Source organism: Emys orbicularis, chromosome 24 (assembly GCF_028017835.1).
Source record: "Emys orbicularis isolate rEmyOrb1 chromosome 24, rEmyOrb1.hap1, whole genome shotgun sequence".
NCBI lineage: Eukaryota > Metazoa > Chordata > Testudines > Emydidae > Emys > Emys orbicularis.
In genome coordinates this window covers 16,382,988-16,404,808 of record NC_088706.1, presented here as the reverse complement: position 1 = coordinate 16,404,808, position 21,821 = coordinate 16,382,988, and the positions used below count along the sequence as shown (strand labels likewise).

Here is a 21,821-nt window from a genome sequence, read left to right as displayed (position 1 = left end):
TTTTATTAGGACTTTCTTTCTCTTCCCTTTAGTTGAGAAAAATTCCTGAGCCGAAAAGTCAGCTTGGGGAACAATAAGATTGATCACCTTGGCAAGCAGTTTCTTGAGACATGCAATAGCTAAGTCATCGGGGTCTTAAATTATTTGAACCCTTCCTAGCTGATAGGGCTGTCTTACAGAAGGCACATTTTAACCTAACAGTTATTGTGAAGTTAGATACTGAAGATCAAGAGAAAATACCGGGGGCCCATTTCAGGATGCATCCATTTAGAGCGGTCACCTTAATGTACAAGTGCTCCCTATGTGAATGTCCTTCAAATGCCGAAGATAAAGATGGGATTAGCATTTTAGCTATAATGGATGGAATTCACCTTTCATCAAACCTACTTGCCTTGTAATCATGAACCGCCAGTGCTAATAAAATTGGGCCAAATCTCTATAATGTGGAAACCCCAATACACAGTAATTTTGGCAAGGATTTTAAATGTCCATTGGATCTAAATCCTTCAGAATGGCCATTTCTGATATGGAGATGTGTCAAACACGTGTAAGAGGCTATATGACAGAGAGACATTTAGAGCCTGGCTAATTCTCTGACCCATAAATAGACTTTTTATTCCATGCTGCATGACATCTTTATGAGAATGGATTAATTTTTCATTTCCAGGGACTGAGTAGCTTTGCTGACCTCTGCAGATACAGGCAACAGTACAACCTCCTATCAGTGGCTGTCCATCTCCCCCTGCTTCTCCACAACCTCCAAAAGTTTCCCTTTTAGAGAGAGCAGAGCTGGGTGAGTTTGTAAAATAGAAAACAAATTAATTCCTAGAAGTTAATTATGCTCAAGAAGTGAAAAGCTTGGACTGGGGATTCAGAGGATATATGGATAAAAGTAGGAGAATAAAATCCACTTGTTCCACAGAAAGATAATGCAACAGTAGCCTTAGGGGAAGAACCCAATTTGGTGAAAGAGAGAGACGCTGGGAGCAATGCCAGAGAGAATGAACAGAACAGGTAATCATCAAGTGATCAATCCCATCACCCATTCCCAGCTTCTGGCAAACAGAGGCTAGGGACACTTCAGAGCATGGTTTTTCATCCCTGCCCATCCTGGCTAATAGCCATTGATGGACCTATCCTCCATGAGTGGGCGGTGAATGTCCTCATCACAAGCACTTGTACCAACTGTCCCGTCAGTGCGGGGCATTGTGAGATGGCTTCTGAAAGCCAGTAACAGTCGATGTAAGCAACGCAGCGTCTACATTGAGGCTATGTCTACACTACCACTTATGTAGGCAAAAATTATGTCGCTCAGGGGTGGGAATAATCCACCCCCCGGAGCGACATAAGGTACACTGACATAAGCACCAATGTGCACAGTGCTATGCTGATGGGAGAGCTTCTCATGCCGACACAGCTTATGCCACTCGCAGGATTTTTTTAATTCTGTCAGGAGAGCTGCACCACTGCATTGCTGTATGTGTAGATATGGTCTGACACTTTGTTGACCTAACTACAGTGACATTGACTCTATGCCTCTCGTGGAGCTGGAGTTATTAAGTCGGCATAGCAGGGTAGTTATGTCGGTGGGTAAGCTGCCTTTCATCAACCTAGCTGTAGTGTAGACCAGGCCTAAGTTCACATCAGATACAAGTGCTGCATTCAAGCCCTGCTTAAACTGGCCTATTTGGGCTAAAAGGTACTCAGCTGAAAAAAATCGTTACCATGACAAGTGGGGTCACAGAGTTGGCAAGGAGGTTTACAAACATCTCTCCAACGGCTGCTGGAGCCATTCTACCCACCAACCTCAACTTTGAGCGCAGACACAGACAAAAGACTAAGGCGAGCTGGTGGTAGGAATTAGCCTGTAATTCTGTGCATCCAGACAGCTAAGTCAATACACATATTCACTGACAATGCTACAAAAAGTCACTGACTTCCGAATTCTTCAGTAGTTCTGTAGCTTGCAGGAGGCAGGTGAAGCCTTTTCACACCCAGAAACCAAAGAGAAAGATGTTCTTCTCAGACCAGCAATAGCTGCTGCATTAAATTTGACTTTTCCTTTATAGTGAGATCCCTACATAAGCCTCAGATACAATTTACTGCTGAAAAGTATCTCTTCATCACCAGATTGTGTCATGTTGGAAACAATAAATTCAGATTCATTTTGCTGGTAGCCAGTGGTAAGTTTCTGTATGTCACTCTTCTTACACTTTCCTTGGCTGTTACTCTTACATTTATTTTTCTTTGCTTGTTAGACCTCTCTCCTGAGCCATTTCACATCTTGCTTGCTCTTATGAATGCTTGTTCTTACATTTTCTATGCATCCCTTTTTACAGTCTGGAGAGGTGCAAAAACGAGATACTTCATCTCTCTAGAGTTCATCTGTGTTTTTAAGAACTTTGATGTGGTAAGGTAGAAATTTTACCGAGAAGCCCAGCACAGCACTGAGGATTAAGGAATGGAGCTGGGAACTGCAAGTGATAACAGGTTCTATGATTTTGCTCAGGGGTTCTCAAACTGGGGGTCGGGACCCCTCAGGGGGTCGCAAGGTTATTATATGGGGGGTCGCAAGCTGTCAGCCTGCACCCCAAGCCCTGCTTTGCCTCCAGCATTTATAATGGTGTTAAAGATATAAAAAAGTATTTTTAATTTATAAGGGGGAGGTCGCACTCAGGCTTGCTATGTGAAAGGGGTCACCAGTACAAAAGTTTGAGAACCGCTGATTTTGCTCTTTGATGGATGGATTTTAGTGGCAAAAGAAAGTTTTCTTGCTCAGTAAGGCGCAAAGGCCTTCATAAAGCAGGACAAGGGCTTTCTCCATCAGAACCTGCTACTTGGCAAGGGTCCCAGAGAGCACAGGAAGGTTAATAGCCTTGTGGGATTTCCTCTGTGGAGGTAAATTAACATGCCGAATTTGAAGCCCAAACACTTGAAAGATTGTAAATTAAAACTGTATATTATTAAAAATGATAAACTGAGCTCGACTATTAGAAAATGCTCTAACTTTGAGGGGAAGCAGAGAGCACAGCAAACTACCAAGTGAAATAATTCTGGCCCAGTCCCTAAAGGCAAATAACACAGGGCTCTTGCTGATGGGTACAGGGAATGGATTACTTTTTCTGAGGAATCCCAGTTAACCCTGTCACCTATGATTCCATGACATGGCTATTGTCTGAGTCATGCACAAGGCAGCCCATGTCCATCCCCTTGTGGGTCCATTCTTGTTTTTAATAATTTTCTTGTAATTCTTCCCTGTTCCTGGGAGCCTTGCTTTGTGTAGCTACAAACCATTCTGTACAAACCATCCTTCCTATTTGAATGCAGAGAGAGAAAATGCTTGAAAAAGCAGATTGCTTTAGGCTACACACACAGAAATGACATGACATTGAACAGGGTGGGGACAGACCCTCTCCATATGGCTCTGGAATGACTGCTCCTGGGATACTAATTTGGTTCTGGACAAATTGTAATTAAGAAGATATTGACAAATTGGAGGGAGTTCAAAGAACAACAGAAATGGTTGGAGGGCGGGAAGGATTGATTTAGAAAAAAAGATTAAAAAAACTAAATACATGCAGCTTGGCTAAGCAATGACTAATGGAAACACAATAGCCTTGCACAAGTATCTGAAGGCTGTAAACAACTAGGAGAGAAAGAAAATATTTAGGAGAGTAAAAGAATGTATAACTAGGCGTAATTAAGAAGGGAAAATATAGGCTGTGTACCAAGGAAAACTTCCTGACACTGATATCTATGAGGCTATATGATAATCTCCACAGGGAAATGGTGTGAGCCCCATCACTCAGGATATTTCAGGCTAGACAGGACAATGTTAAACTAGTAATATGCTCTGTTGGCCTAGACTACTGATAGGTCTTTTCTGTCTCTACAGTCTATGAGTCTGAGGAAGTACCTTGCACCAGGTAATCAGTGGCTTCGCTCTCCACCTCAGAGCTGAGTTGTTTGGTTTTCTGCAGATATTTTAGGACAAAGACATTGGGAGCAAAATGGATCATGTTCTGCTCTCCACATCCAAATGGTAATCGTAGAAGATTGTCCAAGTTGTTAAGCGTAGGGCCCATTACATCGCCTGATTAAAACAATGAGACATACATTCAGTACCTCTACACTATATTTAACTTCTCTCTCCCTGTTGTCTCATTGTTTAATTTTATTTTCTAAATGTACAAAACTGAGGAAGGAGGAACCTGAATGGCTGATGAAGGTTCTACTCACAACTATAATGGCACAAACCAAATTAAGCCCACTGGTTTCCATCAGATGCACCCTTCTGGGAACACTAAACCTTAATATAAAATTGGAACCCCCAGAGATCCTCAGTCTTAGCCACGCAGGGTTTCCCTTGGAGTAGAGAGGAAATTTCAATCTCCAGGGCTCATTAACTCCTTGGCTAACCAGCTAAGACCGTTAACAAGAGAGCTAGTTAGTGCAACTTGTGATTGTGATGATTTTGTGCATACATTTCCACTGGGTACTGTCATCTCTTTCCATAGAGGCTACTGAAGAACCATCAGATGATGTCAACTTTCAGTCACTGTCAACCTGGACTGGGTTCAAACCAGCAACTGAAAGGCAAACCATTCCACATCCCAGAAAGTAATATTATTTTCATTATAATTGGTTATGACTATCCTGCCTGGTTCATATTACTTTTAAATATTAGCTTGTAGCCTCTATCTTTATTAACCCCCACTCCCTTTTAGTTGGTACCTATTATTGAGGCAGTAGCTCTTTCTGATCCAGGGATCACATTGTGGGGAACTCCAAGAGTAAACGCTTCATTGTGATTTTCATCAGTCTCTTCTTTTCTCCAGATTTTAAACTCTCCCATTGAGCCCCAGCCTGTGGAGAAGCCAATGTACTTCACCTCGGGCTGTTTGGGGATGGCCCACTCCACAATAATGGATTCATTTAGCATCTGAGTACCATGGCCAACCTGAAAGGAACAAGCAAACCATCCAATTCCAGGAGGTACATCCAAGTCAAACCTGCCTCTCTTGTTAAATTTGGAAATCTATTGTATGTGCCTGTAGCGGGGTGGTTACCCTGCTCCTGCCTGAGGGGTTTAAAACAGCCCTGGCAGAGGGCTGGGGCAAAAGGAAAAGCTACTGGGCTGAGTGGGGAAGTAGCCACAGCTAGGCCACGCCCCAATCAGGTCCCAGCTGGCCTGTATAAGAAGGCTGGGAGCCAGGAGCTCAGCAGTCTCTCTCTGCCTTCAGAGGGAGAAGGGCCTGGCTGTAGCGAGCTAGAGACAGAGTACCTGAGTGGAGCAGGGCTGGGGACAGGCTGGGGAGCTTCAGCCTGGATAGCCCCAGGCTGCGGCCTAGTAGAAGGCCAAGGGGTACTGGGGGTTGCAGAGGGCAGCCCATGGGTAGGCCAAGGCAGCAGGTCCAAACCCAACCTTGCCTGTGATGAGTGGCCTATACTGCAGTGTGCCCCAGGGAGCGGGGGCTAGTTGGTGACTGGCAGTGGCCTTATTCTGAGGCGAGGTAGGGATAGTGGGTGGGGGTTCTCCAGGGAGGGGAGACCCTAGTACTGAGGGGTGTACTGCCAGGCGGCAGCACCCCAGATACTCAGGCACCGGGGTCCGGGAGGGACACGGGGGCCAGAGGACAGGTGGATCACCGGCCTGCAGGGGGCGCTCCAGGACACTGGAAGAGCTAATTCCCAGAAGAGACCAACAGGAGGCGCCACAGGGGTGAGTCCGCTCCTCTACAGTGCTCTTGGACTCAGTGGCTTAAACCTGTAGTTGCATCATGAGAACATTACATAAACAAGCAAAACTCCACTGGATTTAATTGGAAATTAAGGAGATATCAGCAAGTTATTTCCCACTGGTCTCCCATCAGTACTGACCAGCTGGACCTGTGTTCCCCAGGAGCAAATACTTTTAATACACTTAATAACAATAATTTTTAAAGCTGAGGTGCCCAGGGCACTGCATCACAAAGAAAAACATTTAGAAATACAATCAAGTGCTCTAATATAAACTGCCCAATAAAAATTTTACATAGAAAAGGAACAGAAATTAGGCTCTTTCTTTCTATAACATGGCTAATGGAAATGTGCCATATATACACTCAGAGTCCTCTCGGTCTGGTTAAGACCATAAGGCTGTTGTTACACAGACAAATTCACTACCTGAATAATTCCATTTTTCCAGCTGATCCAGAAGCTCCTGAATTCATCCCAAGAGAGGATGCCAGCTGTGTCTGTGCTGACAACTGGCTCACCCATTTTACTAGTAGAAATCCACGTTTTAGCATTTTGATGCCCACCAATGACAATCTCAGTCATCTCTGCCATGTCATGTGGGCCAGAGGACAAGGCAAAATGAGCATCATTGTGCGCTTTCACTGCAATGTCGAAATGAGTCATCCGGGCAGGCTTCTGCATATACTGGTACTCATATTTGTTAGGTGTAGAAATGTGAATTTTCTCTAGTCAAAAAAATAATGGAATATTGTCAGAATTAGATCTTGATGTTAAGTTAGGCGGTCACAAAATTGTTAATAAAAACCCACTTAGCCCAAGACAGAACTTCAAACACTTGGGGCTTTGTGCTGCATAATGTATCAGTATGCATTTGTCACTCCAGTGCCTCACAAATCAAACTAGCAGAGTAGATAGGGGTGTCTCTTCCTAACTTCCACTTTCTTGCATTCCTTCCTATATAGAATTAGGACTTGTTATTTCAAACAATCCAGGTATATTTCTTGTGAAGTCTATACATGATTTCTCAATTCCCAATTTAAATGGTCAAGAAGACTCCGTGTTTAGCAGAAGCCAAATCATAATTAGCTACTGTAGCCAAATCCAATTTATCTGAATCAGACAGAAGGGATACTCTGACTTCGAATCTGAATTAAAAAATCAACTAAAAATATAATACAGACTAATTTAGCCACAGTTGTGGTCCACTGTGCAAAACACTTAGCCAATTTTATAAAGAAAGGGAAGTTCACTTTTTATTTGCATATAGCATTTGGCCAATTAATATTTTCCATAGTTAGCCAGCCAGGTATGAAAGACCCTTTAGATCAATAGCTTGATGTACATGCTGTAAACCCATCAGCCATAGATGGAATATAAATTTTACTGATTTTCCTACTGAAAAGAGGGAAACAAATGAAGTTTTTCATGGGGTAAAGCAACATGTTTCTATTTATAACTTAAATTGTGGAAAAAAACAAACTTTGTCATATTGTATTCAAACCACAAACTTACCATTAGGGCAGAAGAACACACTGTAGGTATATTCTCTGGGTAATCCCTCTGGCTATACAAAGGCAGAAATCCATTAGGAAAATAAGCACTTGGATTAACAGCAACCACCATTTAGTTTTAGTTATAAATACACAAAATAAAGTTCTGGTGCCATATAGCATTAAAGGCCCATTTTACATGATAGAATATGACATTTCACTGGCATTGTTATCAGGAAGACATACTATGGCTCGTCATTGCTTTCGAATGTACCTAAGTATGGATTTAGGCACTTAACTTCAGGCATTAAAGCTTCAGAATTTTACACTTAGTGGCTGAGCTGCAAACAAAAAATATGTTTTCAATCATTAAAGTCATCTACCATATTGAAGGATAGTGAGTGTTTTATCTGTTGTTAAAAAGGTGCTAAGGGTGACCCTGGGAATGTCAGCCCAGTGTGCTTTACTTCATGTCTATGTAAGGTAGCTGAAACAGTAATTAAAGAGATTTAAAAGATACCTAGATAATATGATATAAGAGAGGCAAACCAGCACAGCTTCTATTAAGGAAAATCATACCTCATCCAGCCTGTTATAAATATTTGATAGACTCAGCAGAATAACAGATAAAGAAAAATCAGTAGATACAGATTTCTTTTGATGAATTCCCCCACAAGAGGCTATAAAGGAAACTAAGTAAATTGGTGGTGAGAGGCGAAGTTCTATTATAAATTACAAAATGTTTAAAGAGCTAGAAAATAAAGAAATACATGGTATTTCCGGTGTGGCATGAGGTTATCGGGGGATGCCTCCCATATTTGTACTAGGACTAGTGTTATTTTGGGGTGTATGGGGTGGCCAGGGAGGGGTAGTACCTCTGATGGGAGTAGTCCATCCACTTTGGTCCCCACCTGTCACTCAGCTCTCACCTGTGGCTCCAAGGAGCTGCAGCATGCGCAGCGGCCACACCCCGGGCAACGGCTTCGACAGGCCGGCCAAACCAGGTGGGTGTAACTGATGGGACTCAAACCCTCAGTGAATTTGGGATATGCCCACCCCGCATGCGACGTCAGCTCCGGCGGACTGGGCGAAAGAGATCACTAAGATCCAACGGCCAAGAAGGCGGTTCTGCAACGCTTTGTGGAAAGCGAAGGACTTGACGAGGCACGAAAGACGTCAAGGCCATCCACTGCAACCAAAGAAGTTACCAGTCGTGACGATTTTTCGTACCATTGGTGTCTGGCTTCTAAGGTCAAGAGAGTGGGATTGCTCCCGTGCAATGGCTCTACCACTCAAAAGCTTTCACGCACAGGTCCTGTGCAAATCATCAAACATCATCATCATACTACCCAAGTCCTGCGGCGATGGGGGAGGGGCAAAACGACAGGTGGAGGTTACCACTGGGAGTCGTAGTCCCAATCCTGCACGCAGGCGGCCTGTGGATAGGTGGTCGTCCAGCTCTGTACTTGGGGCAGCAGAGTTGCCCGGCAGCATCCCAGGCATCTGAGCAGCCCTCTTCAGGACAGCACTGCTCACCCTAGTAAGGGAGGGGCCTAGAAAAGGTGGCCTAAAAATTGCCTGCCCTACAACAACTGGCCAGCAAGCCGCGGCTGGCAGTTCAACCCAATCTGCGGCCGAAACCAAAAGAAAAATTTGAGAAAACTTACCATTGGTGTATGGAATGTTCGTACCCTCATGGATCGAGAAGCTGTTGCAAGACCTGAGAGAAGGACAGCTCTCATTGCTCGAGAACTAGTCCGTTATAACATTGATATAGAGGCATTAAGTGAAACAAGATTGCCTGGGGAAGGTTTCTTGAGTGAACCAGGAGGTGGTTACACCTTCTTCTGGAAGGGTAAGACTGATGAAGAGGACAGAGACAGAGGACAGAATACACGGAGTTGGTCTGGCAATAAAAACCTTACTGATGCATCAACTCCCAGACCTTCCAGTGGGTATCAATGAAAGATTGCTGAAGCTACGCTTCCCACTAAATGCCAAACGTCATGTCACCATCATCAGTGCATATGCACCCACTTTAACATGCTCTGACAACTCAAAGGAACAATTCTATGAAGATATCGACAGACTGATCAAGGCCACACCTGTAACAGATAAACTACTCCTACTTGGAGATTTCAATGCCCGAGTCGGGGCTGACAGCGAGAACTGGAAAGGAGTAATCGGGCCACATGGTGTAGGCAAAATGAACAGTAATGGATTACTTCTTTTGAGTCTTTGTTCTGAAAATGACCTGACCATTACCAACACTCTGTTCCGACAAGCGGACAAATACAAAACGACATGGATGCACCGTAGGTCCAAACAGTGGCATCTGATAAATTATGCCATTGTTAGAAGGCGAGATATCCGAGACGTACTGATTACCAAAGTAATGCGAGGTGCAGAGTGCTGGACAGATCACAGATTAGTCAGGACGTCTCTTCAACTCTACATCGTTCCTTCTCGGCACAAACGCCCTAAGCATGTGCGACCTGCTTTCAATATAGCCAAACTGAAGGATGCTCAATGTTTCAACAAATTCCAGAAGAGTCTTGATGACAAACTGACATCCCACGGACAACTGATCGGTACTGTAACCGAAAAGTGGTACCAGTTCAAGCAGATAGTGACTGACACAGCAATAACATCTCTTGGACCAAAGAAAATAACACATCAGGATTGATTTGATGAGAACCAAGAAGAAATATGCTCAGCAGTGGAAGTAAAGAGAAAAGCCTTTATCGAATGGCAGAATGACCCCTCCTCAGTCTCTAAACGGGACCATTTCAAGTACCTTCAGAGCAAAACACAGAAAGACCTCCGTCAGATACAAGACAACTGGTGGGAGAGCAAAGACAAAGAAATTGAGCACTATGCTGAGACCCACAACTTAAAGATGTTCTTTAGTGCTATTAAGACTGTCTATGGACCCTTTAAACCAAGGACCACCCCATTGCTCTCATTAGACAACACAATGCTGATTAAAGATAAAGAAGGCATCAAAGAAAGATGGCGAGAACACTTTAGCAACCTTCTCAATAGACCATCAACCGTGAATAATAATGTCCTTAATGAAATTCCACAACAACCTGCTCTGACAGATCTTGACTTTCCGCCCACTATAGATGAGATTAAGAAAGCTGTTAGCCAGATGAGTTCAGGGAAAGCTCCTGGAAAAGATGGGATACCAGCAGAGATATATAAAGCAGCAGGTCCAGCAGCACTAGCAGCGTTCCACAGCGTGATCATCAACATCTGGGAGGATGAAAACATACCACAGGACCTTCGCGATGCTACTATTGTCTCTCTTTTCAAGAACAAAGGCAGCAAAGCAGAATGTGGAAACTATAGAGGCATATCCCTCCTCTCTGTTGGAGGGAAGATCATCGCCCGCGTCATCTTGAACCGCCTAATAGCCAGTATTTCCGAGGCAAAGCTACCTGAAAGTCAATGTGGTTTTCGACCTGGCCGGAGCACAGTCGACATGGTGTTTGCTGTCAGACAAATAAAAGAGAAGTGCATTGAACAGAACATGCACCTGTATGCTGTCTTCATAGATCTGACAAAGGCGTTAGATACCGTCAACAGGGAAGCCCTTTGGACCATTCTAACACGACTTGGCTGCCCAAGAAAATTTGTCCAGATTATACGCCTTTTTCATGACAGCATGACAGGCAAAGTATTGTCTGATGGAGCCACATCAGCCCCCTTTAACATCACCAACGGCGTGAAACAAGGATGTGTTCTCACTCCTGTCCTATTTAACCTGTTCTTTGCACGTGTCCTTAACCATGCACTGAAAGATCTGGACCGAGGTATATACTTGAAATACCGGAACAATGGTTCACTTTTTGACCTCCGTCACCTGAATGCAAAGACTAAGACAGTGCAGAAACTCCTTCTTGAGGCACTCTTTGCTGACGACTGTGCCCTCATGGCTCACACTGAAAATGATCTTCAGCACATTGTCAACAAGTTTGCTGAGGCCTCGCAACTTTTCGGACTAACTATCAGCCTCAGAAAGACAGAAGTTCTCCATCAACCTGCACCTGGATCAAATGCTTCTGTCCCGAGTATCTCCATCGACGGCACTCAGCTGAAAGTAGTGGAGAACTTTAAATATCTGGGTAGTGTCATATCCAGTGATAAGCAACAGAGGGTCCTGTGGCACCTTTAAGACTAACAGAAGTATTGGGAGCATAAGCTTTCGTGGGTAAGAACCTCACTTCTTCAGATGCAAGAAGAACTTGCATCTGAAGAAGTGAGGTTCTTACCCACGAAAGCTTATGCTCCCAATACTTCTGTTAGTCTTAAAGGTGCCACAGGACCCTCTGTTGCTTTTTACAGATTCAGACTAACACGGCTACCCCTCTGATACTTCATATCCAGTGATGGATCACTGGATAATGAGATCAATGCATGAATATCCAAAGCAAGCCAGGCACTTGGCTGTCTGCGTGTCAAAGTTTTAAATCACCACAATATCCGGATGTCAACAAAACTGCTTGTGTACAGAGCTGTTGTTCTTTCATCTCTTTTGTACGGGTGCGAAACATGGACACTATATAGGCGTCACATCAAGCAGCTCGAAGCATTTCACATGCGCTGCCTCCGCAACATCATGAAGATCCACTGGCAAGACAAAGTGCCCAATCTCGAGGTCCTCGAGAGAGCCTAGATGACAAGCATCGAAATGATGATCATGAAGTCACAGCTACGTTGGACCGGTCATGTCAGCCGCATGGATGCCAACAGAATCCCCTGCCAGCTTCTGTATGGTGAGCTCTCCCAAGGCATCCGGCATATAGGTCGTCCACGGAAACGTTACAAGGACACCATCAAAGCCAATCTGCACTACAGCAGTATCAAACCTAGGGACCTTGAGGACGCCGCCAGCGACAGAACACAGTGGCGTGCAACAGTCAGAAATACCTGCATCGCCTTTGAGGAAGACCGCTGCCGGCGTCTACAAGAGGCATGCCAACGACGTCACAGAGCATCAGCAGCGCACAATCCACTGACCGCGAACTTCCCAGGCACCATCTGCAGCAAAATGTGCACCTCTAGAATTGGCTTGTACAGTCACCAGAGAGCACACCATAAGACCAACAACTGATGATCTGCACAGATTTGTCATCATCGTATTCGATGGACTACCAAGAAAAGAAGAGTGTTATTTTACATATTCATTAATGATCTGGAAAAGTAGGTGAACAACCAGGTGGCAAAATTTTGCAGATGACACACAATTACTTAAATTAGTAAAGATTAAAGAGGATTGTGAGAAACTATAAAGGGAGATCTTCAAAATACCAGGAGATCTTCAATGATCTAAAATTCAAAAAAGAGTCCTACAAAAAGTGGAAACTCGGTCCAACTACAAAGGATGAATATAAACAACTAACACAAGTATATAGGGACAAAATTAGAAAAGTCAAGGCACAAAAAGAGATCAGACTAGCTAGGGACATAAAAGGAAACAAGAAAACATTCTACAAATACATTAGAAGCAAGAGGAAGACCAAGGACAGAGTAGGCCCGTTATTCAATGAGGGGGGAAAGACAATAACAGAAAATGTGGAAATGGCAGAGGTGCTTAATGACTTCTTTGTTTCAGTTTTCAGTGGCGATAGGACATCTAAAATAGTGAATTCCAGTGAAAATGAGGTAGGATTAGAGTCTAAAATAGGGAAAGAACAAGTCAAAAATTACTTAGACAAGTTAGATGTCTTCAAATCACCAGGGCCTGATGAAATGCATCCTAGAATACTCAAGGAGCTGACTGAGGAGACATTAGCAATTATCTTTGAAAAGTCATGGAAGACGGGAGACATTCCAGAAGACTGGAAAAGGACAAATATAGTGCCCATCTATAAAAAGGGAAATAAGGACAACCCAGGGAATTACAGACCAGTCAGCTTAACTTCTGTACCCGGAAAGATAATGGAGCAAATAATTAAGCAATCAATTTGCAAACACCTAGAAGATAATAAGGTGATAAATAACAGTCAGCATGGATTTGTCAAGAACAAATCATGTCAAACCAACCCGATAGCTTTCTTTGACAGGGTAACAAGCCTTGTGGATGGGAGGAAACGGTAGATGTGGTATATCTTGACTTTAGTAAAGCTTCTGATACTGTCTCACATGACCTTCTCATAAACAAACTAGGGAAATACAACCTCGATGGGGGAGCTACTATAAGGTGGGTGCATAACTGGTTGGAAAATCATTCCCAGAGAGTAGGTATCAGTGGTTCAAAGTCATGCTGGAAAGGCATAACGAGTGGGGTCCCACAGGGATCGGTTCTGGGTCCGGTTTTGTTCAATATCTTCATCAATGATTAAGATAATGGCATAGAGAGCACACTTATAAAGTTTGCGCACAATACCAAGCTGGGAGGGGTTGCAAGTGCTTTGGAAGATAGGATTAAAATTAAAAATGATCTGGACAAACTGGAGAAATGATCTGAAGTAAATATGATTAAATGCAATAAGGACAAATGCAAAGTACTCCATTTAGGAAGGAACAATCAGTTGCACACATACAAAATGGGAAATGACGGCCTAGGAAGGAGTACTGCAGAAAGGAATCTGGGGATCATAGTGGATCACAAGCTAAATATGAGTCAACAGTGTAACGCTTTGCAGAAATAGCAAACATCACTCTGGGATGTATTAGCAGGAGTATTGTAAGCAAGATACTAGAAGTAATTCTTCCGCTCTACTCCGTGCTGATTAGGTCTCAACTGGAGTATTGTGTTCAGTACTGGGTGCTACATTTCAGGAAAGATGTGGACAAATTGGAGAAAGTCCAGAGAAGAGCAACAAAAATAATTAAAGGTCTAGAAAACATGACCTATGAGAGAAGATTGAAAAAATTGGGTTTGTTTAGTCTGGGGAGGAGAAGACTGAGAGGGGACATAACAGTTTTCAACCACATAAAAGGTTGTTACAAGGAGGAGGGAGAAAAATTGTTCTTCTTAACCTCTGAGGACAGAACAAGAAGCAATGGGCTTAAATTGTAGCAAGGGCAGTTTAGGTTGGACATTAGGAAAAACTTCCTAACTGTCAGAGTGGTTAAGCACTGGAATAAATTGCCTAGGGAGGTTGTGGAATCTCCATCATGGGAGATTTTTAAGAGCAGGTTAGACAAACACCTGTCAGGGATGGTCTAGATAATACTTAGTCCTGCAAACACTTAGAGTGCAGGGGACTGGACTAGATGACCTCTCGAGGTCCCTTCCAGTTCTATGATTCTATGACCTAATAAAACTAGGCTACAGGTTAGCAGAGTGATAGATTAAATTCAGTGCAGACTGGAGAGAATGGACAGCCTTGTGGTTAAAGCACTGGATTGGAAGTCAGGAGGCCTGGGCTCAAATCTGCCATAAACTCCCTGTGTGATATTGAGCAAGTCACTTAATCTCTTCTAAAAATGTGGATAATAATCTTTCCTTTCTCCCATATTCTATGTTGTAAAATGTTTGAGGCAGAGTCTGTCTCTTACACCCAGCACAATGGGGTCTCATTCTCAGTTGTAAGGTCTCAGCACTGCAGTTATATAATAATAATAGTAGAAAAATACAAGATAATCCACATCAAAAGGAACAATTTGATCAATTGGTACTCAAAAACAGGTCTTAAATTCATCTAATCTGTCGTTGTGTGGCTCGGTCACACCTGGCTTTGCTAAATCACCTTGCCCTGAAGTTCCTTATAATCCATTTAGTTTTGACTAAACTAAAAGTTTCACTGAACTGTCCAGTGACACCTAGTTTTTTTCCTGAATTGTTATGGAATCATGTCCTCTTACCTCAATAATAACACTACTACGGACATAGTCTATCCCAACTGGGGTCCTTTTGTCCAAGTAATTGTCCTCTGAGTGCTTGCCGTTCTTCAGGATCTGCATCCCATCCTGGCAGCAGTTTGTTCCACCATAAGCAAATGCTTTTGCTAAGTAAAAGAAAGAAAAGAGGAAGCAGAGATTTAAATTTAGCAGGATCTTCAACAGCTTAAAACACTTCTCTATTCAGGATTGTGCTAAACTGAGTAGAGGTCACAAGAAGTGTTCTATAAATAAAAGTCATTATTAGTTGTGGGGTCATATTCTCAGTCCATAAATATTTGGACAACCTCTGGGTTTTGGGGAAAGTCTTTACTAATTCTAAGATTCATGAATTTTTGCACCAATGATTATTTGCCTGAGTGGGTGTATAGGATTGTGGATTATTTATTAGTCTCCTATTTTAAATTTTTAGTCATACAATCAGTAACTACGCAACACAACAGGTGACCACACATCACAAATAACAAAAAGTGAAGTAAAAGAGAATTGCCAGAAGTTTGTTCACACAAACTCCTCAGTGAATCCTTATCATAGAATAGAATATCAGGGTTGGAAGGGACCTCAGGAGGTCATCTAGTCCAACCCCCTGCTCAAAGCAGGACCAATCCCCAAATAAATCATCCCAGCCAGGGCTTTGTCAAGCCTGACGTTAAAAACCTCTAAGGAAGGAGATTCCACCACCTTCCTAGGTAACCCATTCCAGTGCTTCACCACCCTCCTAGTGAAAAAGTTTTTCCTAATATCCAACCTAAACCTCCCCCACTGCAACTTGAGACCATTACTTCTTGTTCTGTCATCTGGTACCACTGAAAACAGTCTAGATCCATCCTCTTTGAAACCCCATTTCAGGTAGTTGAAAGCAGCTATCAAATCCCCCCTCATTCTTCTCTTCTGCAGACTAAACAATCCCAGTTCCCTCACCCTCTCCTCATAAGTCATGTGCTCCAGCCCCCAATCATTTTTGTTGCTCTCCGCTGCACTCTTTCAAATTTTTCCACATCCTTTTTGTAGTGTGGCGCCCAAAACTGGACACAGTACTCCAGATGAGGCCTCACTAATGCCGAACAGAGGGGAATGATCACGTCCCTCGATCTGCTGGCAATGCCCCTACTTATACAGCCCAAAATGCCGTTAGCCTTCTTGGCAACAAGGGCACACTGTCGAGTCGTATCCAGCTTCTCGTCCACTGTAACCCCTAGGTCCTTTTCTGCAGAACTGCTGCCTAGCCATTTGGTCCCTAGTCTGTAGCAGTGCATGGGATTCTTCCGTCCTAAGTGCAGGACTCTGCAGTTGTCCTTGTTGAACCTCATCAGATAATGTAGGATCCATTTGTAGAAAATTGGGATCAGCTCACAAATAGGAAAAAAGGGCTAAATCTGCAGGAAGTATTATTCACAGTGAATGATTCAGCTAGCTCTGAACCTGAGGGGATCTTCTGCAGTGAGGAGAAGGGGAATGCTTTGCAAAATTCCATCAGGCACTCCAGCACAGAAGGGTTTATAACTCTACAGTACCTGTGATGTTGCTTAGTCCAAGCTCACTGAAGGACAGGACTATGGAGGTGGGTTTGGCCTTTCCAGGGGCCACACACTTCTTTCTTGTCAGATGGTGTTTCCCAGGATGTCCAACAAACTTTATGCCTTTTGGAACTGAAATCTTCACATGAACCTGTGAAAACAATTATTTAATTGCATTTGATGCAAATCAGACTAGTAATAATGACAGAAACTGACACAAAACCCAAATATCACAGCATGTTCAACAAACACATAACATACATATCACATTAATCAAATGTATTTCTTAGAGGAGATTTAAACAGCAGATTTAGCTTCAGTGCAGTGACTCTATAAAATGTAAAGGGATGTATGTTGACTTTACTTGTGTATGTTCATTTCTAAATCTAACCATCTATATCTGGCTTATGATTGTAGAAGAGCACTGGAGCCAGAAAGAGTATGTTTAGGAAAGAGAGGTTCTCAAATGTCCTTCCGTAGCAGGCATCTCATCTCTGGTAAACTACTTAAAGCAATTTTCTAACTAAGAATCAAGCTCTTCCCCATGCTTCAACGGGAATTTTCTGATAGTCTACCAAAGACTTTTCCACTATTTGGGTTTTAAAGTATTGCAAGGACCATTCAGGATGTTGCATTTGTCAAAAGTAAATAAAATAAAGCAGCTACTTTCACTAATAGTACAAACTAATACATTCTTCTCTCTCAGTATGTATATTGCACTCATCTTCATGGCATCCAAATGCCTTACTGACCATGAATCTGCAATCATCATACCTAGAACATGATCCTTGATGACAGAACCAAATTCAGTGTCTTGGCAATGAGTAAAAAAGAAAGAAAGAAAGAAAGAAAAAAGATGCTGTTACCTCTATGCAGACAGCCAGGTAATTGTAGACAGTCAGCGGGATTTTGGTCTGCTCTCCACGGATGACATGATAGGGCAGGGTGAAATCGATGAAGAAAGGTTTAAATGTCTTCAGTTCTGTTTGTTTGGCAAGTCCCAGCCCTTTCTTCTCAGACAGGCCCACAGCCTCTGTTATCCATGTAGTGATTGAGTCAGGCACTTCCACATGCAGCTGTGCTTCTCCTGATACATCACTGCCAAAAAGAATAAAGGAATAACTTGGGCTGTCCAGCTCAATGAGATACATTTGAACACGGCTCAAGCTCACAGAGCTAAACACTTTGGGGAATTCCCTCCCAATCCAAGCTCATAATATAGTATAATATATGACTCAGGAGTGTCAGGGCTTTCAGCTACGCTTTGTACACCAGGAGATCAAAGGCTGCAAAGCTGGATTCTCCTCTTGCTAGAGGTCAGCTCTTTTGGGACTTCTGCTGTAACCAAGAGCTGTATGTGCATGGAGCAGGTGAGCAGTTACTCGCTAATATGCAGTACAGTTGGTAACATGGCATCTAACTTCTAAATCCTTCCTGGATTAAAAGCTTTACAGGCATTTGCTCCCTGGCAATAGAATCACTTTCCTTAGAGGCCAAGGTCTGTATTAAGAAAGAAAGAGAAGGAGTAAATTGGTTTATCCAACAAATAGTGAAATAAAAGTAGTCTTTGTTGGAACCTGTTATATTTGCTATGTACAGTACCACATCGGGAACTGTGTCCGAGTATATCACAGTGCGTCTGTCCCAGTATTCTGCCATCTAACATTCTTCATGCTTTGTTAAAATCAGGATTCAACATCATCCTGCAGCATTCACTCCCTTTCTCCCACAAAGGAGCTTTGGCCATGACTGAAAGGACGGACAGACAGTTTCTTCTAAAGCAAGAACAAAAGCTATTTCATGGCTCAGTTAGCAGGGTGATTGGTGCCATTACAAGTACACACCGAAGGAGGCTCTCTCTGGAGTTCTTATTTCCTTCCCAGAGCCTGATGCACATGCTGCTAGTTCTAGCACCTTTTGAGAAGAACCTACATCTTAGCTGGCATGTTACTAGGAGAAAGAGTGAGAGAGACCCCAGAATAAGCACAGGTGGTCTCCTCCGCATATCATGCTGCCTTCTCACAACATGATACCTGCTGATTCACTGGGGATATCCCAGAAGAGACTTAAGTACAAAGAGTTAAACACTCTCCTATTCTGCATGGGCTAGCCAAGTTTTAAAACTGATGAAGCATGTATTTTAGTATGTTCCTTATAAACAGCTTTTAAGTCGTTTGTTATGATGCTGTGTTAACACCACAGTTAGGAAATGAGGCAGAGTATTGTGTATTGGTTTGTATGACTCCAAGTATTAAAAGTTAAATTGGGCTTTGCATTAACTTGGGTGTTTAAAATTACCTTTATTTCAAAAGAAAGAAACATTTCATTTCAGAAAAGAACCAGCAATTAATGGGATTGGGAAGTGCCTGGAACTGGATTAGCTAATGCGTGTTACACAAGTGACCAAGGCTACAAACAGATTTCAGGTTACTTTTCTATTTGTTGCAGTCATGCAATTGCCATTGAAGAAAGAGAGAGAGAAAAACAAAGGTCCAGTAAAAGCCCTAAATCAGAAGAGTTCTTTGAGTTCTTAAGCAGACACTTAAACAAGTTGCATTGACCACGCAGGTCTTAAAAAGCAGCCAAATCCAAAAAGATATTGTAAAATGGAATGAGAGATTATCTCTTGATTGAAGCTGCTATTTGATTGGATAGTTTTGTTGTATAGTAATATTTGTGTAAATATTTATTTCTATCCATTAGTTATCAGAAATATTTAACTGGTAACCTAACTGATGGTGCCAGTAAAATACTGGCCTGTTAACTGAGTTAAATAATATGATCATATTTGCCAGATTTCACAATAGAATTAGGTACCCAAAGAAAAAAGAACAATGCTGAGCTGAACAATCAATTAAAAATTGCAAATGTGTGAAGTGAAGGAAGCTTCACCTGCTGCCAGATCCCCTCAGCATTTTGCAGACATGGAGCCTCTATGGAAATCCCAACAGGGAAACATTAACACAAAACAAATGGATCAAGAAAACCTAGACTCAGTGTGTCCTTGGTAATCCGGTGGGCTATGGTCAGCCAGTCTCTAGTGCCCTGTCCTGTGAAGACAGCTCTCCAGATCAAGTTACACAGAATAGCACAGGGACCTTCCTATTATTCAGAGCCTGGGAAATTCACTTGGCTCAGCAGCTCCATATTATTTTAACCTCTTTCAAGCACATTGTTTTCTTAACATCTAATAAAAAGTTTGCAACCATAATAAGAGCTGGAAAGTTGGTACCTGCAACATAAACCATAGCCCTGGAGAATCAGCGGAAGTGCATCCCAGCTTCAGAGCTGGCAACATTCCAGTCTCTTTAACCAGACAATTTGTTGCAGCTGATGTTCTTTCCACTGGGATTTCAGCCCATAACCAGCATTAACATATTATTTTCACACATGAGGGCACTTACTCTTCTGGGCGAGGGGCCAAGGTATACACATATTTCCAGCCATTAGACACTTCAACTAGGCTCTAGGAATTTTTAGAATCGGTTTGGGAAGTCGACGTTAGACATTGTTTCTTTTTTAAGAAGTGTATATTTTAATTATAAATGATAGAAGAAAAAATTCTTAATATTCAAGGGAGTGGAAATCAGACAATGTTCGACTCGGTCATTTATAGTGAAATGAGGGGGAGAAAATGCAATCTGCATCTTTTTATTCCACAGTCTCCCACTTATAATTAACTGGGCTTCAGCAGGCTGGGGCAAACAGGCACTTCTGGAATTCTTTGTGTATTTTTACAAAGCATATTTCATGCTCAATTGAACAGATTTGAATACACTTGCTGCAAATTCCTGTCAAATTTAATTTATAAACATTTACTGGGAGTGAAGTTTACTTGCAAACTTGGAGAAGCCCTTGAAAATCTGCCTCACATTTCCTATCCCAAGCTTTGCTGCCTCTGGGAGGGATTAGTCATCTATTTATTAATTTTTGTGGCACTGGTTGTGCCAGAAACAGGCTGTAATTTACTGGGCAATGAGTTTAGATTATTTTGGGGATACCCCTACACAAAATGGAAAGTGAAAGGAGGGGTTTTGTGCAGTGTTAGGTTGACATGCCAAATCAATGTCGAGCGCTCACTAGTGCTTAGCAGTATTGAGCAACGACTTTAGAGACATAGCTGTCCAGGCGATATCTCAACACATCACACACAGAAAGCAGCAAAAATTAAAAAAACATCAATTTGGGCTCCTTGTCACAGTAATCCATGGGAGCCTTGAAAAATGACCTTCTGTGACCCTGCACATCCCGGTGGATGGGCAGAGGAATTTTCTTGAATTAGGCTTCATAGTCAATACTTATTTCCTCCTTAGAGATGCTCAGTGCTGCCCACATTTTGAAGGATGTCTCACACTACTCTAGCATCCTGATAGGATGGACCACATCCTAGTAGAGAGCTTGTCTCGTGGAAACCTCTCACCCCATTAACAATAACGCAAACCATCTCTCCTCGCATTCACATTTGCATAACATTCCCGTGGCAACTGCAGCAATTGTTCACATGAGGAATTAATACTAGGGGAGTACTCAATGTGTTTTTAGCTTTATTTTAACACAGGTTAACAAATTGAAACAAAGACCTACTACCATGTGATCCAGTAGCTCTCTGCAGATCACCAGCAAAGTGTTCTGCAGGCCACCAGTGGCTCACAGACAACATTTTGACAAGTGCAGCACAACTTTATAGTGAACAACCTACGTGCATGATCCACAGAGATGTTATTAGCCAACAAATAGTGTCATGTGTTTAACTAGTAGATTTCAATAGTGATTAAATCCCAGGTGTATCTGCAAGTCAGTCTGGCCACTGGCACTGAGTGAGCAAAAGCTAGAATCTAGTAAGGTACATGGCAGCCCGTGGTTGCTGTTCCCTCTCTGCAGTTAGAATCCTCCGTTTATGACACCATGGTGAGTTGCTATGGGGAAGACATTGCTGTCGCAGACAGTTATGACCGCAGGTGTGGGAATAAGCTTCAAAAATAGATTTTTTTTTTTTAAATGGAGATATCCTATCTCCTAGAACTGGAAGGGACCATGAAAGGTCATCGAGTCCAGCCCCCTGCCTTCACTAGCAGGACCAAGTACTGATTTTTGCCCCAGATCCCTAAGTGGTCCCCTCAAGGACTGAACTCACAACCCTGGGTTTAGCAAGCCAATGCTTAAACCACTGAGCTATCCCTCTAAACTGGGGAATAGATTCTGAGGAAAGTACAGGTAAAAG

General features: G+C 42.7%; 1 protein-coding gene across 1 annotated transcript in view; it reads right to left on the bottom strand.

The window, feature by feature from the left end:
- CPAMD8 (C3 and PZP like alpha-2-macroglobulin domain containing 8) overlaps nucleotides 1-21,821 on the bottom strand; it is a 103,243-nt gene that overhangs the window by 50,828 nt on the left and 30,594 nt on the right. Inside the window, exons 20-26 of the mRNA XM_065422397.1 lie at nucleotides 17,467-17,698; nucleotides 16,598-16,751; nucleotides 15,048-15,190; nucleotides 7,252-7,303; nucleotides 6,166-6,464; nucleotides 4,735-4,960; nucleotides 3,917-4,093 (exon numbers count right to left, since the gene is read on the bottom strand). Of these exons, the coding sequence (XP_065278469.1) occupies nucleotides 3,917-4,093; nucleotides 4,735-4,960; nucleotides 6,166-6,464; nucleotides 7,252-7,303; nucleotides 15,048-15,190; nucleotides 16,598-16,751; nucleotides 17,467-17,698 (1,283 nt within the window). The remainder of the gene's footprint in view (nucleotides 1-3,916; nucleotides 4,094-4,734; nucleotides 4,961-6,165; nucleotides 6,465-7,251; nucleotides 7,304-15,047; nucleotides 15,191-16,597; nucleotides 16,752-17,466; nucleotides 17,699-21,821) is intronic.